The sequence below is a fragment of the Chaetodon trifascialis genome, chromosome 2 (assembly GCF_039877785.1).
Source record: "Chaetodon trifascialis isolate fChaTrf1 chromosome 2, fChaTrf1.hap1, whole genome shotgun sequence".
Classification (NCBI taxonomy): domain Eukaryota; kingdom Metazoa; phylum Chordata; class Actinopteri; order Chaetodontiformes; family Chaetodontidae; genus Chaetodon; species Chaetodon trifascialis.
In genome coordinates, this window is record NC_092057.1 from 21,001,500 (window position 1) to 21,012,264 (window position 10,765).

Here is a 10,765-nt window from a genome sequence, read left to right on the forward strand (position 1 = left end):
TACAGAGAGTATATGTGGGAATGAACAAACACAGCAGGTTGCAGTGGCAGAAAGCAAGTACATTTACTCAAGTACTGTATTTAAGTACGATTTTGATGTATTTGTTCCTTTCTCGAGTATTTCCATTTTATGCTACGTTACATTTCTACTCCACAACATTTTGTCAGCAAATAATGATTTTTTTTTTTACTCAACTGCATTTATTTTACATTTTTTTGTAAAATGTATTTTTGTTTCTCATTACTTTGCAAATTTAGATTATTAATACAAAAATAGTAATCAACTGATAAGTTATAATGTTTTGTTATAGGTTAAGCTACCCTGCAGTATGTAAAGTAACTAAAAGCAGCTCCATCTTTATTACAGCTGCAACATTACTGATGAAATTATGATCCAGGAATAAAATGTATATGATTCTGAAGTGGTTCAATCTAATTCTTCTACTTCTACTTCAAATACTTCTTCAACCACTGTCAGGTTGTGATTTCTGTGTTCAGTCTGTGCAACATGTGTCTTCCTGCTGATTCATGCACTGTAAATAAGAGCTTGAAGGCTGCACCTCTGACCACAGCTTGATATCACAAAGTATGAGCCTCCAGCTGATGCTGCGTCCCGTGAAATATGCAGACTGCTTGTGTTTATGTAGAGGTGAGATGTGTTTGTATTTGTGTGTGTGATAGGAACAAGCAGAAATGTCTGGTTTTAGATCACACCATTTATTCCAAAGAAACCCGACAAACATACAGCACTGAAGCATCTGAACAACCATAAATAATCTGGTAAATTATACAACACAGTCTCTGTATTTGTATGGGAAAGCCTTCACTAGCAACAGCCTTGATTTTTTTTGTTCTTTCAGGGACAGTTTCCATTCATTATATTCACCTGATCAGCCTTGTTTTTTTTATATAATACAGGTGAAAAGTGGCCAAAAAAGCTATCTATCCACCACTGATATTTTTTAAATACAGTCTCACTCCAATATGCGCCACTACACTAAACTCATTCCATTCATGTGAATCAATGAAATAGAAACTGTTAACATTAGTGACAACACAATACTTTAGGTATCCTAATAAAAAAGATGCTTTTACAATGGCCACTTACTACACTCCTGGCGAAGTGAAGCTGTGTTCAACTTGTCATTTATAAAGTTTGTTTATAGGCAGATTAACTCATGTTTAAGCCTGTTCTATTTGTTAAGCAGTGGCATAGCATAAGCAGAAATATGGTTGCTATGGTTACCTGTGTTGGTAGATGCAGTTGGTTAGAAATGTATCTGAGGTGTCCTGTCCTATGACTTAAAGGGACACCTGCCAGCCACTCAGAGATGAGTATTTTCTGTGTCTTGTACAGTCCTCCCCATACTGTCCCAAAAAACAGCTGAATATAAGCTGAATATAAAATAAAAGGTTATGGGTTGACACGTTTAGAAGATACTGTGAGCATTTCAAAGGCAAAACCTCATGAAAGCTGAGGTAATGTGCTGCCGGCCTGATTAGAAATAGCTTCTACTGTACAGGAAACAAGGCGCTGTGCAAAGCATGTCACCACAATGATAGCATGACGACTTCTGCAGAGAGAAAACATGTCCATACAAATGCACGCACGCACGCACGCTCGCTCGCACGCACGCACGCACGCACGCACGCACGCACGCACACACACATGCACACACACACACACACACACGTGACAAATGCACAAATACAAATTAAGAGGCATAAGAGGTCAGAGTTTTTGTGTTCAATGCTGGCTACATGAAAAACACAGAGCAGGCAAAGAGTCACATTTCCTGCGATCGAGAAGCTGACAAACAGCAAGCAAGGCATTTTATGAAAATACCAACAGTAAAAAAAACACTAACACAGACTTTTTCCACACAGCTGTACAGATGTCAACTTGATTCATCACAATCAATTTAACCCAGGTCATTAGGTAAAGAAAACAGAAGTGAGTGGGAGCTTGAAATGGAAGAATGCATTTTTACTCTAATGTACAAACAGCTGATACTGAATTAGTGCGCCATGCTGTTTGGCTGATCAATTAAAGCTCTAGCAGGTGTGATTTTTCTCTCAAAATAGCCTCATCTTTTCAAACTAAATCACAAGGGTGTGGTTACAGGAAAAAACCCTGTAATGCCAGAGTTACATTTCTGATATTGGGTACCTGCAGGAAAGCTTCACTACTGGCTTTAAAGGTCCAGTGTGTCAGATTCAGGAAGCAGAAATGTAATACAATATTCATACTTGTGCGTTCATTAGTGTACAATCATGAGAAAATAAGAATTGTTGAGTCTTTGTTACCTTAGGATGATCTCTTTATATCTACAGAGGGATGGGGTTCTTCAGCAGACTCTGCCATGTTTTCTACAGTAGCCCAAAAACCAGCACCTTTTGAGTGTTCACTTGGTTACAATCTGCAACCTCACCACTTGATGCCACTAAATCCTACACACACATCCTAAAGAAGAAAATATATTCTGACACCTTGCGTGACAGAAAAACAGAAAGTGAAAATAAGGAAGCAGCAAATGTCTCTATTAGGAGTGGTGATGATAGCTGACAGCGGCTGGAAAGGCACTTATGTCCATGACTAGTTTGAAAGAAAAATGGTGCTCGGTAAACAGCTGGATGATTCATGCAGGCACAGATACACTGAGACATGAAAAATATTGATGAAATTCTTCCGCCGACATGGAGCATAAATATTGCAATGCATTTAGAATGACTGTTCATGTGTGTGTGTCAGAAAAGAGTCCAGTAAATTGATTTTTACATTGTAACTGCGGAAAAGCATTCGTTTTTGCCATTTTGATCAGCTATTCCAACTCTTCAACACACATCTCTGCTTCCACTGGCGTAGTCTCATATCGTGTTTTTCCCCCTGAGCTTCTCTTTTCTTTTCCCTAAAACATCTGATGTTCCTCGTCTGCTGGCTACTGTTCCTGTGGACCTACAGATGCAGATGGGGGGGGGTGGTCAGGGCAGTGATGGTGGGAAGTTCAGTCGTGGTTACCATGGACGTTACCACAGAGGCTGCTGTGGAGGTTACCATGGCAGTGGTGGATCTGATCCCTGGGCGAGTGGAGGGAGACAGATATGTCAGGGTGGAGCGGTGCAGGTCTGCTGTTGTGTGAGAGGTTGACAAGCCTGGAGGATGGGGAGAGATCTTCAGAGAGAGGAAGAAAAGGGCCAGAGTCAAGGGGAGGGGGATATAAAGAAAAATGAGGGGAGGAGAGGGGGGAGGTGGAAAGACAATTAATTCACCTCTTGGTTATGTGGATAAAGCACCAGAACTTAAAATATTTACAACCAGGCTGCGATTAGGCAAAAAAAGAGCTGAATTATGACAAGCCTATAATAAACTATTTTTTTCATTGCCTTGAGCTTGGCGCCGCCTTTGATGCATTTTCCCTCATTTCTCCTGTCATTCTCCAAACAAAAACGTGCCAACGTTAATTCATGAGTGTGCGGGGTAAGTAATTATCACAACCTTTCAGCATTCAGCAGCAGATTAAATCTGTGTGTGTGTGTGTGTGTGTGTGTGTGTGTGTGTGTGTGTGTGTGTGTGTGTGTGTGTGTGTTTGTTTCACTGAGACACATCTACAGTATAGTTTTTAATTAAAAACGTAACCACAGTAAAATAGAGAGCAAATAAGGTAAGAATTCTTAAAATCATTAAATATGGTTAGCTTTTTATCTGCAATGACTATTAAATGTATGTACTATATTATAAATGTGTTCATTGTTCATGGTCTGACATGCCCGCATTCAATGTAAATTCCCTTCACACACGTGAGGTTATAAGAGGAAACAAAGCAGAATGTAATCCAGCATAATTCTGTCATTGTTATCAGCCTCAGTGTTTGTTCTCCAGTATCAGAGCTGTATTAAGTTATTGCTCATGCAAACCAAGATACTCTGACCTGCAGTATTAAAATGCACTGCCGTAACCATGGAAACTGTAGGTTTCACCAAACCAATCAGGACTGAAATTACAGATGGATTACAGATTTAACTTACCGATTTTCCTTTTAATCCACCACCCACTCTCTATTTTGCGCTCTCTCTCTCTCTCTCTCTCTCTCATATCAAGACTCATGTATTGATTGGGAGGATAAATCAGAAGAGAGATCCTGCCTAAGACAAAACTTACATGATTTGTGAACATGTGTGAACCAGCAAACAGACAAATAGGAGCTCACTGCAACTTCCAGTTTATGCAGCATTGATTAAAAACTGCTAGGGGTCAGTCGAAATTGTCAATGTAAAAAAAAATGGCCTTTACTGCCAAAAAGGTTTGGCACCACTGGTTTGAAGCGTGTGTGTGTGTGTGTGTGTGTGTGTGTGTGTGTGTGTGTGTGTGTGTGTGTGTGTGTGTGTGTGTGTGTGTGTGTGTGTGTTAATACTAATTTGTATGAAAGCAAATAAGAGCTTGTGAAATGGTGTTCACAAATAATTTCTCAGCCTGCAGTTGTGTATCATCTTTTGTGCATGTGCAAGATTTGTATGCACGTAGGCATATAAATTCATACTATGGGCATAGTTTGCACATGGTCAAAAAGATTTTGTAGCTGTAGGAATATGTTGTGGATGTGAAATTAAAAATTGGGCAGGAATATTTTGAACAGTTAGGTTTCACAAAGTCTGAGAGGCGGATTCACAAATGTCCTACTTGTGTATGTGACACTGAAGTATACAAGCTACGAGTTACAAGCACGAATTTTGACTGTGCTCTTATGCCTGAGCTGATGAGCCAATTAGCACTTGCCCACTGAGCATTCAATCAGACAAAGCCAAGCTTTCCAATCAGCAGTCGAAAGTTTCTTGTGGGTTCATAATGGTCAGAGTATTGCCCTCTGATTGGCTTCAGTTCCAATCTGAGAACAATCAGAGATCCAGTCATCAATAATGGAGCTGTTGAACATGCTCCAACTCTGTGACTTATGGAGGAAATTGTCAATTTTGTTAACCTTGACAGAGTTTAAGGAGCTGTGGGACAGTCTCATCAGAGAACTTAATCTAATTGGTCTCTGAGGCCCCGTACTCCAGAGACGTCCCCGACACAGACACACATAAACTTAATTTCATAACATTTCACTTGCGCCTTCAGAATTTTCCTGAATCATTGCCACCACTGCAACATTAATTTACCATCACTTTTCAGTAAGCTCCTGTCACACACCCATGCACTCACTCACTCACACACACACACACACACACACACACACACACACACACGCCTCTTATTTAAGTCAGAAGAGTTGGACTCCTCTTAATTAGGAAAACAGCCTGACCTGATGCAGCGAGAGGAAGGTCTAGCATCAGCAGCGTGTAGAGCCAGAATATTTTCACACTGAACTCTGTGGATTAAGGTTTTATTTTGACCGAACTGGTGTTGGTAATTGTTGCAACAGTGGAAAGACAAACCAGGATGGTTTGAGTTTTAATTTGGTTTGTCAAATTGGAGCATGTTTTACAATGAGTTAGTGGGGCAATTAAGCCAGTAAAATAGAGAAACTTCAATTCAGAAGGTGTTTTTTTGTTTATTAAGGCAAATAGGTGTAAGAATAATTCCCAACTTGACATTTTGTGCATGTTTGCTTATTAGACTATAAAATGTGGGAAACTCGGCACTTGCATATTACAGCATATTATAACATATATGCTGTAATATATATTGGGTGCAATATATATATATTGCACATATTGCACCGTTAAGCAGCACTGACTCAGACAAACACACACAGACACACAGAGTACCTGGCTGCTTTGGGGGTCGTGGTAGACCTGATTACGGGTGGAGAGCAGGACGCAGTCGTGCGCTGTGGTCTTCTCAGTCCGTGGAGCGCTGGGGTCACCATCATCTACACCACTGGCCTTGCACCTCATACTCCTCACACACAGCACCTGCAGGGCCACAACAACAATTATCTGTAAAGGCTGTGAAGATACACTGGAAATGTCCACGAGCAACAAGAGCCATTGAGTTGAAGGTCCAGTGACTGCATGCACATAATAAGATAAGAAAAAAGTGTTTGAGCGGCCTGCATTAATAGGACACACTAATACACAGTAAAGGACTCGGAATTAAGTTAAAGCCACCATCTCTGAATCTTTTGGCATCTTTCATATCATTCGAATTATATACATTTTGTTTTTTTAAAATGTCAACCCCACTGAAAATAGATCGAGTCCTTTCAGCCCATTCATCTCAGTGTCCCTGGGTCGCATCTATGTGAGTCTATTGCCGCGCTTTGCTGTTATTCTTGATACTTCCACCAGTCACCGCCAAAGTAAGGGTTTCACAAATGCTACACCTAACAGTCAATCTAAACTAACATGACTGGGCATGGACGTTGTTTGCAAATAAACTAAATAGTAAAAAAAAAATAAGAAAGCCTATGAAACCCCACCCTTTAGCCTGTCAGCTTTTCCCAACCAAACCACAAGTGAGTGCTGAATAAACAGACAGCCTGAAAGTTAAATGAAGGCCTTGTCACTCATATAACCTTTGGGTAATGCTCCATGTATTTGTTTCAGTGTATATTTGACTGCACTTACATTACCCTGAAGATTTAGCTAAATGCTAAGAATATCGCTGCATTAACTGATGCTAACTAATGGTGACCTGATTTACTTTATTCATTCAATCTTTTATTCACAGCTAGCATTCATAACACTCTCTTGGTAATATTTCACCTTTCACCTTCACACAGGAAAAAGCATCCATCTTTATTTCTCACTCTAATAAACTGTTGGAACAGCCTCTGGGTCCCTGTGTTTCAAATGATGAAATTAGCAATGTTGTAAATAATTCAGAGTGTCTCTGAGTGGCTAGAGGAGCTCCACATTGGAGAAAAATAAACCTTTATTTTATTGTTTGAGCAGAGTGAACACTGGTCCCACAAATCGCTAAAATTGAAAGATATGCCAGCTGTGCAATGAGAAAGGACGTTTATTAGTAAGAATAAAGTCCGCCAAACTACCTTTTAACTTTACAATACCAGTCCTGAACCAGGAGCTGAAAGGTGCAATCAGATTCTCTCATTTGGGGCCAGGCTTAGACAGGAAGTGTTTCATCATCTGCTAATTTGTCCTACATGAACATACTGGGACAGACTCTGACTTAATTAAAATAGTATATATAGTATATAATATACTATACCGTATGTATACCATACTGTATTTTATACAGGGCAAAGAAAGAGTAGAGTGTTTCACATTATTGCAGCTTGCAGGAATAGTTGATACTTTTGCTTTGCTTCCAGGTAGTCGCTGCTCACAGCCAAGAAATAGTCTGACACATAATCCCCAATTAGAACTGTTTGGCATTTAGACAGAACTGGATTAGTTGCCTCCCCCTGCTTCATATCGAATGAACAGCAGTAGTATAGATCTTCTCCTCTGAGAAATCAGTAAGGCGAATGTCCCAAAATGTTGAATTATTTCTTTCAGCTTCACCATTTTTTTAACCCAGGGGATATTCAGCCTACTTTTCTGAAGCTCTGTTTGAAGTTGTCCGACAGGAAGCAGTAGAGCACCGGGTTGGCGCAGGAGTTGGCGTAGGACAGGATGACGGCAAAGAAGTAGATGCCGGCAGTGGCGCTGGACTCTGGGATGATGACCACCAGATTGACCATGTTGATGATGAAGAACGGCAGCCAGCAGAGTACAAACACCACCACGATGACCACCACCATTCGCGTCACCTTGCGCTCCGAACGCCGACGTTTGGTGAAGCCTGCCCGCACCCCTGAGGACTTCACCTGCAGGAAGAACGCCGAAGATGTCTGAATTGTGACAATGGTGAGAGGGATGAATATGAGAGCGATGATGATAATGAAGATGACTGGGAGGATGTTGATGATGGAAATGATCATCATGCTGATACAGATTACACATGAGCTTTTTTTAATCAGCCTCATGCACACATATGCACCTTGATAACGATAAGTAGATAGCAGAGGCAAATGATGAGCAGCGGTCCAAAGAAGCCCACTGTGGCAGTGTAGAGGATGAAGGCTGTGGACCACACGTTCGTTGGCTCTGGCCAGATCATGTTGCAGGAGTTAAATGTGTCCTAAAGGGAAATGAAATAATAAATATAATAATAAATAAAGAAATAATATTTAAACATGAAAGGAAACGCCGCAGCAAGTTGAGATTATTAGGCGACAGGTATAAAAATACAGGCAGTAGGAGGCCGACTTTGAGGCCCCCAGGAACTTTTACACTACAAAGCTCTGAAATTATACATCAAGGATTGTTTGGAGAAATGCAAATTAAATGATCTGCTTTGTGGGTTTTAAAGAAGCACATTTTGCATTGTGGACAATATTTCCAGACGTCACTGTGTTCAGAATCAGAATCAGAAAAAGCTTTATTGCCAAGTACGATTTTACACATACCAGGAATTTGTTTTGGTGAAGTTGGTGCATGATAAATCTTCTAAAAATAAGCTATTAAAAAGTAAAAAAAATATAACAATATAAATATACACAGTCTGTTTTTTTTCCAGAATAAAAAGAGCAGTACAGCTGGCAGTGATACAGTAAAATAACAAGGAAATCCAAGCTGAGCTGAGCGTTAATGTTAGTCAGTCACTTTTTTCACCCTACAAGGTCTTTTGGTCCTGTTGTTATCAAATCAGTGGCCTTCAGCAGCACAAGTTTGTCACAAGTTACATTATTCTGCTACCTTTCTTCTGAAAGCTTTTGTGTTTTCTCAGAACTTGCTGCGGTGCTCTTCCTCTGAAGAGCTGCTTCTGCTGAAATGTGGAACTTTTACATCAGTTTGCACGTTTAATAATTTCAGCAACAACTTGCATATTCTTTCTCTCACCACCCTTCAGGTCTACCTACGAGAAATTAAAGAAGACAAAGGTATAATTTCCATACAGTTAACTCTGAAATCTGAAACGAAATCTAAAACGAGTGAAAGTGAGCCAAAAACAGTAAAGTTCTGAGCTGCAAAGCCAAAACAATAACCTGAAGAATGCTAAAATGCTCAGGAGAGCTGTGGAGAATTAATGTACAGGGTCAGGAGATTATCAACCCAACTCCCTTATTACTACAAGCACCACCTTTCACTTCATACATTGCCACAGTTTATCCACTGTTGAGAGCATAACAAACTATCAAGCTATGGCTTTTGACTGGACTGAGAAGAAACAAACTTTTTTGGGGGGGAGGGGGCAAATTTGTACTTAAAGACAAAGAGTGGCGAACAGGACTGAGGTTCATACCTGAACATCAGAAAAAATGACCACAGGTAAGACCACCACGAAGGACATGGCCCACACAGCTGCGCTCACCACCTTGGCCACGCGGGGGTGTCTCCATTTGGTGCTGCGGATTGGATGAACTACAGCCAGGTAACGATCGATGGACATCACCGTCAGGCAGAAAATAGACGTGAACTGATTCATAGAGTCTGCCGTCATGACCACGCGGCACAGGAAGGAGCCGAACGGCCAATAGGAGAGCACATTCTGTGTGGTGAGGAAGGGGAGCCCAATGATGTAGAGCTCATCAGCCACAGCCAGGTTCAGGATGTAGATGTTGGTGACCGTCTTCATTTTGGCATAGCGCAGCACCACATATATGGCCAGAGTGTTGCCAGTCAGACCCACCATGAAGACCGTGAGGGAGATGATTGCTGTCATCAGAGTGCTGCTGCCCTGAAAGGGGACACTTTGAGTGGACAGGTTGGAGGAGATGTTGAAGGGGCAGGGGTAGGAAAAGAGGTATGGAGGTGGAGTGGCCGCATAGGAGGAGTTGAGGTCTGATGAAAAGGAAAACCAGTGGATCTGGTCTAGAGGCTCCATTGTGGAGACAAAGGTTTTACCACAGAGTCCAGATGAAGAATTCCTTCTGTTGTTACTGATTTAAGAAGAAAGTCTTTGCTTCTGGTTCCATGTTTACTTTGGAACAGAGACAGGAGGAGAATCAGCATCCACCACACTTCAAGGTATCACATTAAAACGCGCTTGGACATATAGCTGGTCAAGTCTTGTCTCTTGAATCAAATGTAAGCGTGACACTGAGTGTGCGTGAGAGAGAGAGAGACTCACAGCATGCAAGTGTGCGCTCTGGCCACAGCTTAGGAGAACACTGAGAATAGAACACAGAGTCGCCTCCGTAATTACGCACCAGAAACCCCTGCTGTTTATTACCTATAAGAGATGTATGATCGTAGTCACCTCTCCGGTTTATTTACACTGATTATTGACGTCTCGCTCTACCTGACTCACCCGCTGTGTCGTGCGTCAAGCGCGAGTACCGCTGGGAACAGTGCCACAACCTTTACGCACGGCCGATCTGTTTAACTACCAGCTCTATAATAATGCCTGAGTTAATTACTGTATTTGCAAGTTATGCCTGCACTACTGGCATCTCAACTCTACGCTCAACGACTTGTTGTAAAAACACTTTGTTAAATCACGCGCACACACTGCATTAAAGATTCATTCAGAGATCAAGACAAGAACACGCTTACTTGGCCGAGCAGAGAAAAAGTCTGTGAGTGATCAGATTAAATGAAGTGGAAAACTAAGCTCCTCATTGTCAATCAATCCTCTGATTCTCCAGACCTTCTCCCGTATCGATGGATAGCTTGCGTCCGAGCTCCCGATCGTTCGCTGTCCGCGGTGCTGAGCACAATGTGTCGGCAGCAGCTCCCCGCTTCTCCTTCCTCCCTCAACTTTCTTCCCACACAGCTCTGTGGCTTGTTTGATGTGATGTGTTGAGAGAGAGAGAGAG

The 10,765-nt window shown here is 41.5% G+C and overlaps 1 protein-coding gene across 2 annotated transcripts; it reads right to left on the minus strand.

Annotated features, from left to right (window-relative positions):
- Nucleotides 1-1,407: 1,407 nt before the first annotated feature.
- LOC139341831 (somatostatin-like receptor F_48D10.1) lies at nucleotides 1,408-9,909 on the minus strand. 2 transcript variants are annotated; one of them, XM_070978562.1, is made up of 6 exons: nucleotides 9,250-9,909; nucleotides 7,945-8,085; nucleotides 7,499-7,771; nucleotides 5,766-5,912; nucleotides 3,055-3,171; nucleotides 1,408-1,573 (listed from the first exon to the last, which is right to left on the minus strand). In XM_070978562.1, exons 1-6 carry the CDS (start codon nucleotides 9,829-9,831, stop codon nucleotides 1,499-1,501), a joined length of 1,335 nt encoding a protein of 444 aa, XP_070834663.1. In that variant the 5' UTR covers nucleotides 9,832-9,909; the 3' UTR covers nucleotides 1,408-1,498. The 2 variants fall into 2 exon arrangements, with proteins under 2 accessions (XP_070834663.1, XP_070834655.1); XM_070978554.1 differs by lacking the exon at nucleotides 1,408-1,573 and having other exon boundaries at nucleotides 2,541-3,171.
- Nucleotides 9,910-10,765: the final 856 nt, after the last annotated feature.

Coding starts and splice junctions, on each gene's coding strand:
- LOC139341831 (XM_070978554.1), bottom strand. CDS start 9,831: ATGGAGCCTCTAGACCAGATCCACTGGTTTTCCTTTTCATCAGACCTC. Junction 8,086..9,249: donor TCATTTTTTCTGATGTTCAG/GTATGAACCTCA, acceptor ATTTCCCTTTAG/GACACATTTAACTCCTGCAA. Junction 3,172..5,765: donor ACGACCCCCAAAGCAGCCAG/GTACTCTGTGTG, acceptor CTCTCTCTGAAG/ATCTCTCCCCATCCTCCAGG.